The sequence below is a fragment of the Caretta caretta genome, chromosome 6, assembly GCF_965140235.1.
Source record: "Caretta caretta isolate rCarCar2 chromosome 6, rCarCar1.hap1, whole genome shotgun sequence".
Taxonomy (NCBI): domain Eukaryota; kingdom Metazoa; phylum Chordata; order Testudines; family Cheloniidae; genus Caretta; species Caretta caretta.
This window is the reverse complement of record NC_134211.1, coordinates 20,571,259-20,583,305: the sequence shown is the minus strand read 5'-3', so window position 1 is coordinate 20,583,305 and position 12,047 is coordinate 20,571,259. Positions and strand designations below refer to the sequence as shown.

Here is a 12,047-nt window from a genome sequence, read left to right as displayed (position 1 = left end):
TGAAACTTTACACAAACTATTTTAATACATTGCTAAAATTGCTACAAAGTGAAGTCTGTCCCTTTGCAAGTTGATAAAAAAACACATGGAAAACAAAACTCTCCACACATAGCATAAGATTTTACAGGTATTTGTACATCCATTTTTAATAATCCCACTCATTCAGCCATCACAATCCAGCAGGAACTTTGATTTGTCTACTTTCCATTTTTAGTACTGAACATTCGTTCCTAGGAAAAAAAGAATCTGCAGTTAGCATTTCCAATAGGAGTCCTAGATAAGTCTGAAAACTGCAGAGCTTTGACACCAGACTAAGCCAGTACAATAGTAATTATGCAGTCAACATGAGCAGTGTCTACAACTGATATGAAAATATACATGCAGATTTAGTACAGTCAAGATACTATTAATTCACCTAATTATTTCAACTGGCATTTTAAAATAGTGGACTATAAAAATGGCACCTTACTCAACATTTTCCCCCATGCATCCTGTGTTTTACTGCCAAAGTTGGCCCTAATCACTATGAAAGTACTGAATTTTAGTGTGCCTCAGACAAATACTGATAGATTACTGATTTGAGGTGGAAACTTAATTTTCAGATTCTATGTCAGGAATTTGACAGCCATACCAACTCCTCACTGTCACCTGCTGACTCACATCTAGCTGTAGTGCAGTCTTGATTAGCTACTAGATAAATACTGCTTTGCACTTGGGATAACATTCATGTTGGTTTACATCTTGCATTAGTCAGTGTTCACAGGAAGCACAACAACAAGACAATTACATATACACTGGAAGGAAGACGCCCAGTATGCATTTCATATGCTATCTAGGCAGCTAACCCTCTTTGCACATAGGAATGGTGACCTAATGCAAATTGTGATAAATATGGTTTGTATACAAGCCTAGCTACCAGAATAAACACTGCTTTAAATCAAGACAGCATCACACCTCATGTGTGGATCAGCTGGTGTCATTCTGAGGGGTCTGGAATATAGGCATATACAAGTTCAGCATAGAATTCAAGCAATTACCTTTAACATTCTCTCCAATTTAACTGCATCAGCAGCAAATTTCCTGATCCCATCTGATAATTTCTCCACAGCCATTTGGTCTTCATTATGTTCCCAGCGGAATGTCTTCTCATCCATGTGGATCTTCTCAAGGTTAGATGTCTGAGCTATACAAAGGGAGTTGTAATAGATAATCTATAAAATATTCTAATTCAAATACAAAAGATTGTCATCAAAAATAAAATGCTCCTTTAACTCCCTTATGTAGCCCCCTCCACATTAGCTGAAGTTTGAAAGGTTTTTCCAAACACTGCTGATAAGGTGGTCAGACTTACTGTGTGACCACATTTGGGGGAATAAGTGCAGATATTGTTGATTCTGAACTGCTACCTTAGGGGAAGTTATCCAGTTAGTCTAAGTTTTAGGCTAAGGCATTGATGTTTATAATGTTTGTATCTGGCTCCTAAATGGCACTAAACTTTCAGCCCACAGTACAAAAAAAATTACACAAAATATTCTGTAGGAGTGAGCAAGGACTCAAGCAAACAATTGGTTCTGATTATTCAGCAGATGCCTAACAAAAGCTCAATTGATAACAAGCCTGTCAACTGCTTAGAGCCTTAATAGAGCTCATGATTGCAGCTGTGCATAATTCCCATTCTGAATTTTGTAATTTAACATTTGTTTATAAAGCTAAGAGGAAGGAAAGAATGGTACAGCTACCAGGACCACATGCAAGAACCACCACAGCGAAACATTGCTAAACCAAACAAGTTGCAACACTTTAGTACCATTTCAAAAGAGACCAGTTTTTAAAAACTCTTGTTTCAAATGTTGACTGTTGTATAGGTGTATGATCTCTTCTAGCCTTGTCTGAAGTCCTTTAGAGGACTTACATTCTTGCAAAATTAGTGTTCAGCTAAGTTTCTTGCTCCAAAGGATTTTGTAAAAACTGTCAAGTCCCAGGATACAAATTAGAGGTGTTTTCTCCCTTCCACCCCATTGTTATTTAATAGAAGTATCGCTGTTTAAACTGAATGTCTTCTTGACTTGAATCTGGGTTAGTTACTGGCTAATGCATTCAAAAGGACCCAAGATAGTAAATAAATGGAATATAACTGGTTACATACTAGATCAAAGGTGTGGAGAATACTGGATTCCCTCAACAGCAGTGCCACAAGGACTGCTGATGGCCACTGTGGTCATGAAGACAGTACAAGGCAATTACTGTATCTCTTAAGTAGATCAGCCAAGTCTTACCCCTTTAAAAAAAGTTTGGATGGAGGCAAGAAGCACTAAGTTTAAGCTGAAGCTATGTACTACCACTTACCAAAGCTGGCTTCTTCCATATATCAGCTATGTTCAGTAGTAAAGAGGAGTCTCAGGATTATGGAACAAATCTGTATTCTACAAGGAAAGAAAACTAACTTACCATCTTTAGCACTGAGTGTGGGAGTTAGCTTGGTGTTCTCTTTACTGAGCTCTCCCAGAAGCTTAGGTGAAATGGTAAGATAGTCACAGCCTGTCAGCGCTTTAATCTCCCCAGTGTTTCGGAATGAAGCACCCATCACAATAGTTTTGTAGCCAAACTTTTTGTAGTAATTATAGATTTTAGTGACACTCTTCACCCCTATGAAGAAAACACTGGTGATTTTCAAGACAATGTTTTAAAATGCAAAGATTCTTCATTGTAAATTTTAGTACCCAAATACTGTATTTTCTAGAGTAGTGTTCATAAGAGAAGATTTAAAAAATAACTTGTGAACTTTTTCAATTATATTCAAAGGGAAGCTTACCTGGGTCCTCTGAGGGCTCATAAGTCTTCTTGTCTGTGTTTGCAACATGCCAATCCAGGATACGACCTACAAATGGGGAAATTAGGGTGACCCCAGCTTCAGCACAGGCCACTGCCTGAGCAAAGGAGAAGAGTAAGGTCATGTTGCAATGGATCCCATACTCCTCTTCCAGAACCCTGCAAAAAAGGGTCATCTTAGAATGGAGTCTGTCCTCCCCCTCCATTCAGTCTACAATCAAATAGTTTAATAAACTTCATAAATAAATCTGTCACTAGTTACTGAACTATAACATTGAGCTCTAAAGCAATGATCTAGCACTAGTAGGAGTATCTTTGTCCCACAACTCAAATAAAAAAAGTCTTGCTCATGTTAGATTTAACCGCACTAACTGAATTTACTGGTGAATGGTTCTCAAAACAGCCAACATATTGAGAGGATTTTTTAAAAAATGTATGACCAGCCATTAGAAGCATTAAAGTAAATACCAGCTACAGACACTTACTTGCCTGCCTGAATCCCCTCCCACGTCGATGACAGTTTTATGAGGATGCGATCTTTACCAATTCCTGCTTCCTTATAAAGGTCAATGAGGCGCTTAGCTCTCTTAATCATTCCTTCCTTATCAAAGGACAACCTTTGAAACAAGAAAGGGATTGAACCAAGTTACAAACATTTGTTTTAAGTCTATATCCCAGATCCATCTTTTTCTAGCTTCCACCAACAGATAATGGTAGACTGATACATGCTCTCACATTGCCAGATCGTGGCTATTTGAGTGGCTCTAATTTAGCCATAATAATCCAAAGAACTCTCCTGCACCCTGTATTAAAATTTAACACCCAATAGCAGCTTTTTTTACTTGGGGCTGTAGTTAAAAATCTACCAAAGCATTAAAAAAAATTGTAAAACATTCTCTAGGATTGAGTGGGCCCAGAGCTCAAGAAAACCCAAGGATGTTTCTCAGGGAAAGATTAAAAGTTATTGCTTTAATTTTCATACAGAATTTAGATTCTGAAAAGTAGAAGAGAATCAAGGAAGTTAACAGGCCTTACCCCAGGTACTGTTAAAGCAAAACCACAGTGTACCATTTTGTAAGTTTTGGTGGGAGAAGGGCAAAGAAAAGAAACAACTCAACTCTTAAGTTTAAATCAAGTAAATTGAAAGCCTGAATTTCTTTAAGTCAGAAGAATGGTAGACAGATTGAGAATGTGCTCTGTGCCTTAACTATGCTGAAGGTGAATCCTATTTACAACTGCCTTGAAGAGTAACCCTATTTCACACTTAGTTTAGTCTAGCATGCAGTAAAAACCTAGATAGGCAAATTGTGACTTCACAGTTCAATTAAACAGAAAAGGTAGTAATTTAAACTCTGAACATTTCACTGTTACAAGATCAGAAGATTAGGAACACCTTGGTTACAAATTGCATACAACATGCCTACAAACCTTGCATCTACTTCTGTGGACACACGACCTGGTATCCTCTTCAGTATTTCTGCCCCAAACGCCACAAAAAGTTTGTCGCTTGCATTTTGGACCTGTTCATCATCTGACCTGAAAGAATGAAAATTTAATGAGTGAAATGTATGAAAGACTGCAGCTAGTATGCTAAATCTCTTTGGCTCCCTCCACATATAGTTCAAGCCTTTAAAATCACTGAGTAGTTCTCCCATTCCCTATTTATCCACTCTGGTCTTTTGTCCCATATATGTTTCACCAATACTACCAGAGTCCATACGCCATTTCTTCCTCCCATAAACATCTGTGCTTTCCTTCATGATGCTGCCTATTCATGGAATGCTTTCCCTGAGCAAGCCCACAAAGCTACTTCAAAAAGGATCTGAATTAGAATGAAGACTCACTTCTCTTCACAGAGTATGTCTGCACAGCATCTAGACACCCACGGCTGGCCCATGCCAGCCAATAGGCTCACACTGCAGGGCTGTTTCATTGCTATGTAGGCTTCTCAGCTCAGGCTGGAGCCTGGCCTTCAGGACCCTGTGCGTCCCCCTCACCTTTCAGGTTCCTGGAGCCCCTGGGCTCCAGCCTGAGCCTAGAAGTCTACACAGCAATGAAACATCTCCATAACCTGAGCCCCAGGAGCCAGAATTAACTGGCACAGGCAAGCCATAGGTTTTTCTTTGCTAGGTAGATACACACATAATGTTTACCAGAAACTACTCATCAGGGATAGTCTTTACAGTGCTAAGGATAAAACCTCACACTGGATTATACACCTATCACATGTGGCCTGTCACCATCTTCGCTGATTTGTAAGTTGCATCCCTTCACCCACACTTTGTTAGCCAGTCTTCTAGACTGCATGTTTTAAGGAGTAAAACTCATGTTTGCTTAAGTTATAAAAAGGCCACAGAACACTGTGGATGCTATTGCAAATAGTTACATAAGGCATCAGCTGTCATAACTAAGCCTAATTAAATTAATGGTCTTACTTACCCACCAAGTTTTTTTCCATACTCAATAGCATCCTCTACTAATTCCTGGTAAGCTGGCATTTGAGCAGCAGCTAGTATCAAGGATGGATTTGTAGTGGCATCCAGAGGCTTGTACTGATCAATTGCTACAAAAATAAAGATTCCTAGTTTAAAACAGGTTACCCAGCCTGACCAATGAAGTATTATGTTACAGTAGTAGGATCAGTTAACATGCCTCTTAAGCAATAAAAATCTATATCAGAGTTAAGTGTTTTCTTGAGGCAGGAATGGTGCAGTAAGAGGCTGTCTGCAAGTCCGGGGAATGGTGCCAAAAGGGTCTATACCAGAGGTTCTCAAACTCAGAGGCTTGCTCTGTGAAAGGGGTCACCAATACAAAAAGTTTGAGACCCACAGGACAAAGTGGTGACTGAAAGCTATAGTGACAAGATCAAGCAAGTTTTATTTAGTACTTAAGCTCTAGTGTTTCCAAAGAGGAACAAACCATTGGTCAAGATTCTGTAGGAGTTACTCATCTATCTTATATAGGTCCTTATTGTGTCCACTGCTGCAAGCAGGTTTTGGGGGGCCACCAAGCAGGGCCAGCATTAGACTCACTGGTGCCCAGCGCAGAAAGCCAAAGCCTGGGATTGAAGCCAGGGCCCTGAGCCCTGCCACCCAAGGCTGAAGCCAAAGCCTGAGCAATGTAGCTTTGAGGGGGGCTCCTGTGGTATGAGGACCCCAGGCAATTGGCCTGATAGCTACCCCTTAATGCTGTCCCTGGCTTTTATATGCAGAAAAGCAGTTTGACACAGGTGGGCCATGGAGTTTAACAGCATGTAGAGGGGGTTGGGGGGGGGGGGGGAAGACCTCAAAGAAAAGAGTTGAGAATCCGTTTCAGGTGACACTAGATGTTTACCACAAAGTGGTTCTTACTGTACTCTGTCTGGTTCTAACATGTCTGAGTAGCTGAGCAGCCTGGCATGCAATGTTTGACTCAGCAAATAGTTTTATAAGCAGAGGTCACTGTAGAGGACATAAGGTTTCTTGAAAGAGCTAAATGTCAAAATTATGAAAAATTACCAATTCATTTTTCTGAATGCTTTGCACTCTAGGAGGGAGATTTCATTTTAGAAAATTCTACTTAATTTTGATAGATCATATTTGGATACACTGTACAGAAAGCTACACTTTCCTAGCAGCTTCCTTTAAGTAAAGATCCTGGTTCTCTGGACACGTTCATCTTAACCATAGGTCCTTCAGATAAACTGGAAAGAATAAGTTTTCATTCACTCTCCATGTTTTATCTGACAACACAATGCAACTCCAAGATGGGTAAGTACTGATAAAGCTCATTTGCAATATACATCTGGGTAAAGTATCTTCTAGGACTAACATATATACTGCATGTCATGTGTTACTGAAGTCTGCAAAATTCAATTATGCTAAAGATAAAAAGCAAATGTTTGACACTTCTGATGTGTCATGTGGGTATATGATAAGGACTGACTTTTACGGTATCCCCTCCCTCTAGAAGCATAGTGTCATTCAGCACTTTCCAGTCACTAATTATGATGTCACAGTTGAAGGCAGAGTTAAAAAGTTAGCTCCCTATAGTAAGGGGCTACATTTCAGCCTTCCAGAACAAGTTTTCAGCAAAGGTTTAAATAGGGATTCTGAATCCTGCTCACTGCTACAGCATCTGTTTAATGTTGATTGGCTGGAGAAATGTGCAGAAGAATAAGTACATACTGGTCTGGCCCATACTGCTGCACCAACAAGAGCAGCAGACTGAAACTAACAGTTTAATAATTTATCAGGTGTTCTTCGCTTTTGCTGGGAACATCACTTTTCTACAGATGGAGACAAGAGGCACCTGGCCCAATGTTTCAGTGGAAACACACTGGTCAGGACTAGACTGTCCTTTGCTCCTTACACCAGCAATTTCCCCTCCTATATAAGGAAATAAATATTTGTCAACACTTGAAAAAACACAATCCTGGTGACTGGTGTCAACAGCTGCAGCTGAACCAGTCCCAAACACTAACCGCAAATGTAGCCAAGCACAAACTACGTTCAGAACGGTTTTAAAGTGCATGGTTAAAATTTGCAGCTTGACAGTGCTCAGCACCTGTTGCTAACAGATAATAGGTATTTCATACTGTAGACAAGACTACAGAGTCAATGTTTTAAATTCCCATATGCTCAGACATGAGGTCCTAGAAGTTCTGTTAAGGGCCACCACTAGCCATACTTGATAGTGCTGAAGATTCAGAAATCGACACCTTATGCAAGTTAATATATGAATAATTCATGTATTGACAAAATAAATGGGTTACATCTGGGTTCAGGATACAGCACCATTATAAGAACTAATTTTTCTTTGTACAAAAGTTATGAGACTGACTTGAAAGGTAGCCAATGCTCAGGAGAGTTAATCCCTTTGTCCCCATAGCAGCTGGACATCTCCTGTGAGGACTGTGGCTTGCACAAAACACAAATTGGTTCAAAATTTTACATGCATTAAATTTTGTTGTCCAATTAGCTAAAACCAAGATATTGGGGGGTGGGGAGCATTAAAGATCTCATGTGGCTCTTGATGATCACCTCTGCCCAAGGATCAGAGTGCGGACTTGTGTCCTGGCCAAATCAGAACCTGAGACATTCTCCCTTAAAATTCCTGTGGTTTCCACAGTAGTTGCCTTCCCCCGAAAATTCTTATGATCCTGTTGTTCCACTTAAATCTCTATTGCTCCCTGCTGGTACTTGTATCCACTGTTCACTGCTTGTATTTATTTACCTTTAGTAACCATTCCCATCAGCAAGGCCTGCTCTCTCAGCTACCTTCAGCACAACTGAGTTCATGCTGCAGGAACCTTGCTGTGGCTGCTCTTTCTATATTATTTTGTCCTATGGTCCTCTCTACCATACAAGGCCTACTCTTGGGGTCAATTAAGATGCTCAGAAGCCAGCATGCCATATCAGGAGTTAACAGGTTTGTAGAACCTACTCTAATGTCTTAAAAAAACTCATTTAAACTATTTTTACTTTGTCTTTTTGATTTTGGGTCACCAATACTGAACCCCAGCAATTACTTGTTCCCCACTTTTTTCTGGATCTTAGATGAAGCCCAAGTACTGTACCAAAACTACTGTACTATACTCTTGGTCTTAACAGAAGTCACTAAATAGGAAACTCCCATTACTAAAAGCCTTTGGACACAAAACTAAAACATAATTCAAGACTAAGTTAACTGAGCCTGCATATAGTTCACTGAAGCTGGTGAAGCAAATCCTCAATTTTAAGTGTATTGAGCACACTGTGTATTGCTACAGGATTTAAAGAAAAGGACTGCTAGTGGCACCTTAGAGACTAACCAGTTTATTTGAGCATAAGCTTTCGTGAGCTACAGCTCACTTCCACTGAATGCATCCGATGCTTTCGTGAGCTACAGCTCACTTCATCGGATGCATTCAGTGGAAGTGAGCTGTAGCTCACGAAAGCTTACACTCAAATAAATTGGTTAGTCTAAGGTGCCACTAGTACTCCTTTTCTTTTTGCGAATACAGACTAACACGGATTTAAAGAGTACTGTATAAAGTCATTTGTGTTTAAGATCTCTTGTACAGAAAAAAATCTAGCCCCACCCTTTTTAAATTAACAAAAGGGCTTACTCATTTTCATGCTAAAGTAAACAAAATTCCTGTTACATTAACTCCTCTGTGCCTCTCAACTGTTTTGCTTCACCATGAGAAAACTATACAAGCATTAAAAAAACAAAACCATCTGAGTAAAATTTATTTCCAGTGAATTTACCAAACCCTGATTTGATCAGGATGAAATATTTGAATCAGAATCAGGGTGTTAAGAGTACCAAGGGCCATTAGTTTCCCAAATGGATAATTTAAACAAGATTTATGGTACATATACTTGTTGATGGTAATAAATGCTAGCTCAGAGCCTTTCACTTGTTTCCATTATCAATATAGGTGCACTCAAAAGTTCTGGTAATAACAGTAACTAGAAGAGTAGGGCTACAATAGTTTCATGCACTTTGAAACAACCATCCTTAGATTTTAATAATGCAAACAATTTTTCAAGATCTCAGTTCAAAAGTCAGTGCTGATAGGTCATACTTATACATTTGTTTATAGGCGCATTACACAGGTTATTGCAGTGAGGCCACATTTCCACATGTACCCACACATGCCAGGCTAACAATTTCATATTACTACTTTGGATTTCTATGGTCCCTTCCATCTAGAGAGCTAGAATTATTTTACAAAACTAATCAACATGAGACAGATATTATCCTCATTTTATACCTGAAGCAACTGAATCATAGGACAGCTGACTTCCCAAGTGAGTCACAAAGGAAGTGTGTAGAAAAGATGGTATTATGTATGTGTGATTCCTGCTAGTGGGCCTTCACCACAATACCAGCCTCTCTCCTGTTGAAGTCTTTTCAGTTCTTGATGCATTTATATAGTTTTATTCAGTGTTCTTGTGTTGAGTCCAGCTCTTCTCTGTACTAGCAAATTGCACTTCCATATAACCATAGGATCCCACTGTGTCCTGCAAGACTGACCACAATTTGCAGAAGGCACTTATTCTCTCCATCTGCAGACTCACCACCCCTCAATAGGTGCAATCCCACATTAAGCAACTGGGACGTTTCAGTCTTTCATAACAGCACACAAGTGACAAAACAGCTTTAGGCAAATAACTCTTAGCCAAGTTTAACAAAGGGGTTTCTTTTTATTACAAGGTTATGTTCTCCAAGTAGATTACAACTTAGGCCAAAGTTTGCCCAGCCCTGGTCTGCAGGCCACATGGGGGTTCCGAAACTGTATGGAGGGCCAGGTAAGGAAGGCTCTGCCTCCCCAAACAACCTGGCCCCCCCCCCCGGACTGCCTAGACCCCTATCCACACCCCTGCCCCTTGACAGGCACCCCGGGACTCCCACACCTAGCCAACCTCCCCTGTTCCTCATCCCCTGACTGCTCCCCTCCTCACGACCTCTGCCCCATCCAACCACCCCTTGCTCCCTGTCCCCTGACTGCTGCCCCCCACCCAGGACCGCTTGCCCCTGATCCAACTCCCCCCACCCCCTTTCCATGCCGCTCAGAGCGGCAGGACTGGCAGCCATGCCACCTGGCAGGAGCTTGCAGCGCCACCACCCAGAGCGCTGGCAGCACAGTGAGCTGAGGCTGGGGGTGGGGCGGGGGGCTGAGACAGACAGCAGGGGAGGAGCCGGGGGCTAGCCTCCCGGGCCAGGCAGGATGGTCCAGCAGGCCAGATGTGGCCCACGGGCTGTAGTTTGCCCACCTCTGCCTTAAACCAAAATACTTAGGCTGTCTACTCTAGAGAGCTCCCAGTGGCACTGCTGTACTAGTACTGTAAGATCTCTTGTGTAGCTGCTCCCAGTGACATAATTAATCCACCCCAAAAAAGTAGCAGTACTGTAATAGCTATGCCAGAAGTAGAAGCGCTCCCGCTTACATAGCGCTGTGCATGCTACCACTTATGCGGGTGTAACTTACGTTGCTCAGGGAAGTGGGATATTCAGACCCCTGAGCAACATACGTTCTGCTACCATAAGTGGTAGTGTAGATATAGCCTATCCTAACTCTTCCCTTCCATCAGGGAATGGATAATTCCCACTACAGATTATCTCCCATGGTGAACGTTCACGGCGTTTCATTCACGTTTTTCTCAGTTAACACGTGAGGAGGTTCGTGTATGTGGGAAACACTGAGCCCACCCACGAAGACCCCAAAGCTCGCTAGCATGGTTACACTTCACCAAACAGGAAGTCGCTGCAAGGAAGAGGATGTTAGCAGCTAGTGGCCAGACCTTGCTTCCCTTTACAAGCAGCTTCCCCACCCCCACGCCGGGAGGTATCCCCTGCCCTGCTGCTGCTGGACCCCACGAGCTGAGTGGCAAAGCCGCCCCCGCCCCCGGGGAACGGGGGAGGGAATGAGCCGGAGGGCTCGGCCCTTACAGGGCGGGCGGCAGCCGCCCGCTTCGGGAAGGGCGGCGGCACCCAGGGGTGACAGCGAGCCGGGGAGCCCGCACGTCCCGCCCAGCGCTCAGACCCCTGGAGCAGCCGCCTCACCAGAGCCGAGCCCGCCAGAACTCCGGGCTCCCCTCCCCCACACCCCCTGCGCCTGCGCGTGACCGGTTGGGGGGGGGCGGCCTCGCCCATTGTCCCTGTAAGTGGCGGGAGGGAAGCAGCCACGGGGGACTGGGACCGCCCCCTACCCTAACGGGGGTAACGGGCCCCTCATGCCTCGGGGGGGGCGGGGTGTGACCTCACCGTGGAAGTCGCCGGTGTCCGCGACCACCGTGGTGTGCTGCTTGAGCTGCTCCAGCGCCGACTCCATCTTCGGCCGCTTCACGGGGGACACGGACATAATCCGTTGGGGGCGCTGGCCCAGAGACCCTTTATATACCTGCCGAGGGGCCGCCCCGCGCGCGCGCTCGCCGCAGCAGCAGACGCACAACAGCAGCGCCAGGGGCAGGAGGCGGGCCCCACGAAGCGCGAGACCGGCGCGGTGGGCAAAAGCGACTCCTGCGGCGGCGCGCGCCTCCTTCCCTGACAGCCAATCACGGCCGTGGGGGGAGGAGGCGACAGCCAATCAACAGCGAGGCGAGAGGGAGCTAGCCAATCAGGACGGGGGTGGGAGAAGAAGGCCTCTGATTGGGTGAGTCGGTGGCGTGTGGGAGTTAATACTTCCTGAAGGCGCCTGAGCAGGAGCGTGGTGACTGATCGCCTCATCCCGGGTGGGGGGAGGGGACTTC

General features: G+C 43.5%; 1 protein-coding gene across 1 annotated transcript; it reads right to left on the bottom strand.

Moving 5' to 3' along the window:
* TALDO1 (transaldolase 1) lies at positions 1–11,797 on the bottom strand. Its single transcript, XM_048854826.2, has 8 exons — positions 11,563–11,797; positions 5,269–5,392; positions 4,258–4,365; positions 3,315–3,446; positions 2,813–2,988; positions 2,449–2,646; positions 1,038–1,183; positions 1–230 (listed from the first exon to the last, which is right to left on the bottom strand). The coding sequence occupies exons 1-8, from the start codon at positions 11,657–11,659 to the stop codon at positions 198–200; spliced, it is 1,014 nt and encodes a 337-aa protein (XP_048710783.1). The 5' UTR covers positions 11,660–11,797; the 3' UTR covers positions 1–197.
* Between the last annotated feature and the right edge of the window lie 250 nt (positions 11,798–12,047).